Source organism: Salvelinus fontinalis, chromosome 8 (genome assembly GCF_029448725.1).
Source record: "Salvelinus fontinalis isolate EN_2023a chromosome 8, ASM2944872v1, whole genome shotgun sequence".
Taxonomy (NCBI): domain Eukaryota; kingdom Metazoa; phylum Chordata; class Actinopteri; order Salmoniformes; family Salmonidae; genus Salvelinus; species Salvelinus fontinalis.
Window position 1 is genome coordinate 4,035,176 of NC_074672.1, and position 9,400 is coordinate 4,044,575.

The 9,400-nt window shown below is 42.8% G+C and overlaps 1 protein-coding gene across 2 annotated transcripts in view; it reads left to right on the top strand.

Moving 5' to 3' along the window:
- Positions 1 to 8,927, top strand: part of LOC129860391 (calpain-15-like) — an 87,741-nt gene extending 78,814 nt beyond the window's left edge. For both annotated transcript variants that reach the window (XM_055930760.1, XM_055930759.1), the window contains exon 12: positions 1,579 to 8,927. In XM_055930760.1, coding sequence (XP_055786735.1) covers positions 1,579 to 1,756 — 178 coding nt within the window. In that variant the 3' untranslated portion in view covers positions 1,757 to 8,927. The remainder of the gene's footprint in view (positions 1 to 1,578) is intronic.
- The last annotated feature ends 473 nt before the right edge of the window (positions 8,928 to 9,400 follow it).

The following is a 9,400-nucleotide window of genomic DNA, read 5'->3' on the forward strand; positions in this document are numbered from 1 at the left end:
TGCAGGTTTTCGTACTTAGAAAGCATGTAGAGGTCTGTGGGCCGGCTGTGGGCCAGCAGCCGGCCCAGGGTCAACTTGTTGCCACTGCCAAACGCTGCTCTGAACACCATGTGATTTTCTGGATTTTTGTTTTAGATTCTGTCTCTCACAGTTGAAGTGTACCTATGATACAAAATTACAGACCTCTAGATGCTTTGTAAGTAGGAAAACCTGCAAAATCGGCAGTGTGTCAAATACTTGTTCTCCCCACTGTATATCATAACCATTGCAGAATAAATTCCTCCCCTGTTCTGGCCATGAGTTGATATTCCCATAGTAGCCATACACCAAATTACCATGCGCATCTCTCAATTAATTGGTACTATTAGTTTGGCTATTATATTTTCACGTTTTTGCTCTATGCATCCGACAGGGAGCACAGTTTATAACATACAGTAGAATTTAGCAGGTGAACAGACAGTTGATATGTTTCATTGAAGTGTGTAGGCTACCACTGTAAGTAGGCCTACTGTATTTCTCTTTTTCTTTTAGAGTAGACAATGTTTCAGAATTCGCGGGCAGTGAGGCATATTTAGGTTCGGGAAAAAATGGATGCAAAACATTATTGCATTCAAAGAATCTGTTTACAGGTCCACAACAATTTGCAATTGTTTTTTGTCTTTCAGAAGTGGACACTGCAAAAGAAAACATTCTGCCATGACCTCCAAAGACATTTGATCAAGTTTGCCTTTGCTATTTCCTTTAGATACTGTCTTTGTCTAATTCCAATACTTTCAAACTATACACCATAAAAGGTGAATGATGGGCGTTTTCTGGCTGAGATCTAATGCTCGTTCACGCGTGCAGGTCTAATTTATAATGGATACATGGGTATGTTCTGTATGGGGTTCGCCAAGTTTATAAATCGGATATTTCTGTGCGTGTGCAGTGTTTTCAGAAATGGTGCACGCGGATATTTAGTGGTAAATGTATGGTTATAAATGAGGCCCCAGGTGTAGACCTTCTTTCCCGACAGAGGTCGGTGTGGTCGGCGTTGGGAGCGGAAGGTCAGATCAGACCATTTTTGAGATTCAAATATTTTAGTTGTCCTGCAGATTGTTTGAAAATAGTCATCTTTCTGCTTTGTGTGCGTTAGCCGATTGTATTAAAAACACATTTTTGTCACATTCACACACTCCGAATTCACCGCTTCAAGTTAAGTAGCCTACCTCTCTTCTCTTAGTTGGGCGCGTGACATCAAGTACACCTAGTATATGTGTGGTCTCAATGAAATAGAGTAGGCTGGCTATGCATGGGCGGGGAAGCACGGGGCAGTTATCTTTCCAAAGAACTGTACCTCCTAAAAATGAGTAGCCTATAGTTTTCTTCATTCCTTAGAGATACATTTTTAGAATCCATACTTCGTTATATACCATCTCACTGTTCACGGAATGATTGCAATGTTTTCTGGCCAATGTTCTCTCCCGGTCATATTCTCCACTATTCCTATACCACATCTTCCTGTTGAAGACGGTCATGCATGACCATGTTTCCTGACCGTGTTTTCTGACTGTGTTTTCTGACTGTCTCCCCCTGCAGGCAGGTGCTGGTGGTGCTATCCCAGTTGGAGGGTAACGCAGGCTTCTCCATCACCCACCGGCTGGCCCACCGCAAGGCCGCACAGGCATCCCTAGGGGACTGGACCCCCACCAAGGCCACGCACAGCCCCCAGCTCACCCCCGACATTGACGGCCTGCACCGGCCACGGCCCCTATGACCAAGGCCCCCCCCCTCCCCCCTCACACACACAAGCTAATGACACACACGCGTACGTGAACACGTGCGGAAAGAGGGGGCTGTATCAAGCTGGAATACACACATAACATTTGGAGAGAGGGGGTAATTGTGGAGACATGGCTGGGGAGGATGACTGGACAGAGTACGGGTGGTTTTCCTCCTCCACCTTTTCCTCGAATTCCTCGATCCCTGAAGGATGAGGACTCAACCCTGCCAAACGCACCTGGATCCAGTTGGGAATTAGGAGAAGGGGGTGGATTGATGTGCCATTTTGGTTAAATCGGCATTTCTGGGTGACTAGAGGGGTCCTGAGCCTGAGATCCTTCAACCTCCAACCAACAATGAAGAACGATATATCTAGCCTTGTCAACTACAACGCTGTACGTATGTCTAACTATGAACCAGTTACAGTTGAAGTCGGGAAGTTTACATACACCTTAGCCAAATACATTTAAACTCAGTTTCTCACAATTCCTGACATTTAATCCCAGTAAAAATTCCCTGTTTTAGGTCAGTTAGTCAGAATAATAGTTGAGAGAATTATTTATTTCAGCTTTTATTTCACCTTCCCAGTGGGTCAGAAGTTGACATGCATTCAATTATTATTTGGTAGCATTGCCTTTAAATTGTTTAACTTGGGTCAAATGTTTTGTGTAGCCTTCCACAAGCTTCCCACAATAAGTTGGGTGAATTTTGGCCCATTCCTCCTGACAAAGCTGGTGTAACTGAATCAGGTTTGTAAGCCTCCTTCCTCGCACACGCGTTTTCAGTTCTGCCCACACATTTTCTATGGGATTGAGGTCAGGGCTTTGTGATGACCACTCCAATACCTTGACTTTGTTGTCCTTGAGCCATTTTGCCACAACTTTGGAAGTATGCTTGTGGTCATTGTCCATTTGGAAGACCCATTTGTGACCAAGCTTTAACTTCCTGACTGATGTCTTGAGATGTTGCTTCAATATATCCACATAATTTTCCTCCCTCATGATGCCATCTTTTTGTGAAGAGCACCAGACCCTCCTGCAGCAAAGCACCCCCACAACATGATGCTGCCACCCCCGTGCTTCACACGTTTGGGATGGTGTTCTTCAGCTTGACGATGGTCATTATGGCCAAACAGTTCTATTTTTGTTTCATCAGAACCGAGAACATTTTTCATAAAAGTTGCAAACCGTAGTCTGGCTTTTTTATGGCGGTTTTGGAGCAGTGGCTTCTTCCTTGCTGAGCCGCCTTTCAGGTTATGTCAATAGGACTCGTTTTACTGTGGCTATAGATACTTTTGTACCTGTTTCATCCAGCATCTTCACACGGTCCTTTGCTGTTGTTCTAGGATTGATTTGCACTTTTCACATCAAAGTACGTTCATCTCTAGGAGACAGAACGCTTGTCCCTCCTGAGCGGTATGACGGCTGCGTGGTCCCATGGTGTTTGTACTTGGTACTATTGTTTGTACAGATGAACGTAGTACCTTCAAGCGTTTGGAAATTGCTCACAAGGATCAACCAGACTTGTGGAGGTCTACAATTTTTTTCTGAGGTCTTGGCCGATTTCTTTTGATTTCCCCATGATGTCAAGCAAAGAGGCACTGAGTTTGAAGGTAGGTCTTGTAATACATCCATAGGTGCACCTCCAATTGACTCAAATTATGTCAATTAGCCTATCAGAAGCTTCTAAAGCCATGACAATTTTCTGGAATTTTCTAAGCTGTGTAAAGGCACAATCAACTTAGTGTATGTAAACTTCTGACCCACTGGAATTGTGATACAGTGAATTATAAGTGAAATAATCTGTCTGTTAACAACTGTTGGAAAAATTACTTGTGTCATGCACAAAGTCGATGTCCTAATCGACTTGCCAAAACTATAGTTTGTTAACAACAAATTTGTGGAGTGGTTGAAAAACTAGTTTTAATGACACCAACCTAAGTGTATGTAAACCTCCGACTTCAACTGTATTTTACACAGACAGACACCCTAACCAGCCCAGAACTGCGCCTGTTCCTTCCCTAACCCCCCAACAGATGTCAATGAATGCCCAGGAAGACTGACTGTTGACCCCACATCTCAAAGGTTAAATGTCATTCAGAGGTGAGGGTGGAGGGATGTAGCTACTGAGCCACCTTGGGGCTGATCCCCCACTGAGCCAATCCACTACGTGACCTGACCACCTGAACCCACTGTTCTTGGTCTATGGACCCAACTCACCATACTCAAGGTAGAAGTTGCCTTGAGCTGATCTCGGATCAGCTTCCCCTCTTTATAGCCTAACCTTTACCATTGGCGGAAGAACTGCAAAAATGTACCTTAGATCAGCGTCTAGGCCTAGGGGAAACTGTGTCCTACTCCCAATAGGTTCTGCTGTGTGCGGTTTGGTTTGGGATGGAGGGAGGTAGAGGGTTAGGTGCTCTCTCCCCCAGGCTCCTGTCCTGCCTCCTGCACCCTGCACCTGTGGAGCTGACAACTATCAACAGGATGGGGACGGGGTACAATTCTGATCCTCTATTCTACACTCTGGTACTACGTGAGCCATACCCGACTACCAATTTTACCATAATCATTTACATTTTTTAGAAGCCATGTTGTCGTTGCCAGTGTCTTTTTTTTTTTTTTTTTTTTTTTACTGTATTTTGTATGTGTGCTTGAATCGTTTAACAAGCCATCTTGTGTCCCATCTCTCTGTTTCCTGTCTGTCTGTCTGACGGCCATCTATCCGATCCCTCCCCAGTTTCTCTGCTGTTGAAATGCTCCGTTATTATTTCTCAAACGCAAGGCTAATCCCATCCACTTCACATAAAAGCTGGACTTTGATTTGACATTTTACAGAATCAATGTGTTTCATGTGCAGTTTTCCACGTACAGTTAGCTGTACAGTACATATAGCATGGCTGGAACCTTCAAGTTGTTGGGACCTCGCTATTTTAACTCAGACACACTGCCGTTCGTTATCCATGCCATCCGTCACTCCGGATGAGGCGACGGGTTTGGGAAGGTAGCTGCTTTTCATCCGTGTTAGCTGTTAGTTTTGAGTACAGGGGAAGAGAGGTAGAGAGAGAGCTTATGGTACAGATCAGCAAATCGAGTCTATCTGGGTGTCGTGGAAAAGAGGAAATGTAACCTCTTAGCCTCCTATTTTCTCTCTTTCTTCCTCGTCTTACTTTCTCCCTCGGTTAAGCAATCAATGTCGGAGGAGGCAAGATAATTTTCCCAATCTCCTGCTCTGTCTCCCCGAGGTTGATTGACTTTGCAGATTCAGTCCGCCTGTCTGCTCACATTTGGTACATGTACATCAAGTCTCGCTCCGGCATTAACATCCAACTCTTCAGATACACAAAGCTAGTTTAAAGTCCCGTTGGGAAAATACAACTGTGGAGGTCAATGGATCATTGTCATATTTCAAGTCTCCATTGTAGGTCTTCCTGAATTGTTACTAGTCTCCAGTTTAAGGAGAAGACGTACTAACATACATATATAATTAGTAGGCATCAGATGGAAGAAAATGTACTGAAACGGGGAGGGACTACCTGGACTTGTCCAATAAGGAATGATCATTTCCGTTTTTCATTGCCCGTTCTAATGAACAGGATCTTGAAGAGGAAGTGAGTTTGTTTTAGCGTTGGGGGAGTTGTTTGAGCGTTTAGTTAGGTTGGTGCGTCAACCTCCGATAACAGAGCATCTGCACTGCTGTCCCTAAGGGACGCGCCAACACATTAGAGAACAGATGTTGCTTTTTAATAACAAATTAGATGTTTTATTGGACATGCACACACACACACACACACTTTCTCTCTCTCTCTCTCTCTCTCTCACACACACACATACACTGAATAGGCCCCTGCAAAATGGTGATGCAATGGCGGAATGTAGTGTTTTCTTCCCTCTCCGGCAATCTTGGTGCGTTGTGTGCCATAATTCCCAGGATGCACAGGGAGCAGTGAGGGATGTGAGACAATGTGATGTCACAACTATTATTCCTGTTTTACGCTGTAGTCATCAGACTTCTAGCCTGTTTGACACTGTACAGTGTTCACTTTGGTTTAACCAGGCTATCAGACTTCACAACAGAAATCCCACATTATAAGCTGAAACAATTCAATTGTTCCTTCTCCTGCCAGAGGTTGAAAGAGGAGAAATTCTAAAACAGGGGGGGGGGGGGTAATGATTTCTATAAACTTTGCATGTGTTCGAATGTAGTGTCCCAGGAAATAATGGAATTATGGAATAAGATCTTGAGCTGACCAAGTCTTCACCGTGATTTAACAATATGGCTGTTTTGACACCAGTCATGGCAAATAAATAGCCTGACAACGTCATCATGATACATGCTGTCTCGTGCAATAAAACTACTTCTAACTTGTTGCATAGCCAACTAGTTGCCTAAATAGCGTACTCATGACATTGTCAGTACTGTAGGCATTATGACCATACTATAGTTCATGTAGTCCACTGTTTTAGTCAAATTCTAACATGTATCAGAACACTTTCAGGATCATGTTGGTTCGCTCTCTGTGATTTCAGCCGTGTAGATTTCCATTCTGTGTGTGTTCATTTATTATAGTAAGAACGGATTTGATCAAAGCACAAGAGAACCTGCTGTATCGCAAATGTAAAACGTGTGCAAGTAAGATGGGATACATACTGTACATGCATGAGTGCGTAATCTGTGGATATGACGAGTACAGCCATTGATTGATTGATAGGTGACAGAAAAATGAATGTTTATATATTTTAGCCGAGTGGGACTGGCTTTTGTCAGAAACTGAAAGCTGCACTGAAAAATGTCTGAAATCAAAGGCACCTCAAATGTCAGCGTCATGAAGCTCTGTGACTTCACTTTACATGTTGTGTGCTTACATGTTTTTGTTGTTGTTGATAAATGTTTTTATTGTTTGTGTTCTCTCGCTTTTTCTCTCTCGGTCTCTGTGTTGTTCCATTGGATCATTCTATTCGCCTCGTGTTGAGTTGTGGGCGTAGTGACTCTTCCTTGCAGAAGGGGTGACCCTGGTGTTCTCTGTAGGCTATGGCCAGTGGTGTGGACTATGTGGAAATACCGACCCTTTGACGATTCACAGTCTCTGTCTATCTATCTGGTTCTTTCGTTGTAAACTGTACAGACTTCAACGCTATAATCCACACCAACTGATACAGTGAACCGACCGTTTTAATCCAACATATTGCTGTAACAAAAAAACTTCTTATTTGGGCAGGAATGTTATATACTGTATAGAGTATTTTATTGATTTTGAGGAGAAATCTATATCTAAAAATAAAAAAAAACGATGTATGTTTAATTTTTCATCTCAGGTTCCGATGGACCAAATAAATAAAAACTATTTTAAAAAAATACAACTGTTAGTTCCTTAATATGTCCCTCTACTTATGTATCAGCTTTCTCTTCAGAGAGTACATGTAGTCAAAATGTCTGCATGCATTGTACATTTGGCTGCAGTACGTTTATAGCATATGTCAATATTATTCTCTGTTTTTACTGGCCACAGTTCGAAGACATGTGCACTTTGCTCGTCAGAATCAGTTGCCCTACTCTTCTTCCTTTGTCCACTAGAAAGCACCTCAGCATGTGAGACTGGGGCAGAGGAATGTGCCTTGATAACCATGAACACGAGGTCATATGTCACCCAGAACCCCTTCCCAAACCACTTAACCCCCTAACAACCCTCTTACCGTCTACCCCTCCCAACCTCCGCCCCTGTTTGTCACTGAACCTCAAAGCTCAGGCTTCAGCGCTTTGCCTTGCCCCCCAGCCCAGCTCGGAGGGGAATAGGTTTTCACTACCGGCCCCACTGTTTGGTGGTAGCGTTGCACAACCACCACCTAACCTGAGGAGCAGTCTCGAGTGAGGAAGAGACTAGAAAGAGACCAAGTGAAGAAGAAAAGTCTAGACCACTTTCCTCTGAAACAGACCTGACCAGGTATTGTACATTTTGGTTGGTTTACAAGTTTCCCAGCATTGTTATAATTTGTCTGCATAGTGGTTCAGGACAGAAATGTGTTTAGCGATTTAAAATGGACAGCCTGTCTGTAGTGATTTTAGACTATTGTATCAACTTCGTGGTCACTTGAGAAATAAAACTTCTTCTTGTGGGAAATGTAATATGCTTTGCTCTCCTTGTGCCCTGTAGATATGAAAAATACTAATATACTGTAGTTATTTCAATTTGGCTCAATTAATGATAGGACCAGGGTTTTTTCAGGGTGGAAAAATCTAGTTTTGTCACACCCTGATCTGTTTCACCTGTTCCTGTTATTGTCTCCACCCCCTCCAGATGTCGCTTATTTTCCCCTGTGTATTTATCCCTGTGTTTCCTGTCTCTCTGTGCCAGTTCGTCTTGTATGTTTCCAAGTCAACCAGCATTTTCCCCATTCTACCTGTTTTTTGTATTCTCTTTTTTCTAGTCCTCCCGGTTTTGACCCTTGCCTGTTTCTGGACTTTGTACCCGCCTGCCTGACCATTCTGGCTGTCTTGACCACGAGACTGTCTGCCACTGTACCTCCTGGACTCTGATCTGGTTTTGACCTTTTTGCCTGTCCACGACCGTTCTCTTGCCTACCCCTTTGGATGAATAAACACTGTTTCGCCTTGTGCCTTGATCCTTTTGAATTAATTATGCAATGCATTTTTTTGCATATGAATATGTCTTATTCTGACTAAGATACACCGTTTCACACTTCTTTGAAACTGTATGTGAGGTTCCAGAAATGAACTTCTGTACCTCTATACAGTTCAAAGTTACACAGGCCTACACGGTATAGCCAGTATGTGGGTAGACGTATACTCCAGAGCATGTCAAGTTACTTTAGCCTTTAATTCACTTCTGCAGTGCTTTTGGAGCCAGTCCTGTCAAATATAGAGTTTCAAGACATCTTTCTCAGGGTGTACCCTCTCATGTTCACCACTAAGAGAGCAATAAATATCAAAATATACAGTATATTGCACGGCATAATGTAAATGTATTTTCTAATACTGTGTAGAAATATAACTTTCTTATTACAATGTGATTATTATAGGTAAAGGTGATTTGTATTTTACAGAATAACTTACAACATAAGTTTTATGCATGTTATGTACTCTGTAATAAATACTATATAGAATGCACTCCACAAAAATAAAATTAATAAAAAATCTTTATAAATTGATGCTCTATATTTTTGGCATATCCCTGTAATTCTCTGAATAAATCTATGTATATATTTAGTGTATAGATTGTAATACAGTCATGTAAACCTTTGCAGGTGGGTCTAGAGACTGACAATACACCCTTATATTGATATTGACAGTACACACCCTGCAAGATGCTACACACGCTAATGCAATTGACTCAATGTTGCAGTTGGGATTTGGCGTCAAGGGCCACAGGCTGGTCGCTTCATTTCTGAGGTATCTCCTGCTGTTCCCTAATGGAGCTCTGTTCTCCAGGGTTTCCATTACCAGGGTATTGCCATCCTGTTAGGTGAACTCTGTCATCAGTGCATCCGAATAGGAAAGAATAGGATAGGGGAGACCCAGTTACCGCCCTTCAGTTTACGGTGCCTTCCCGAAAGTAGACCCACCCCTTGACTTTACCCACATTTTGTTGTGCTACAGCCTGAATTTAAAATAGATTATTTGA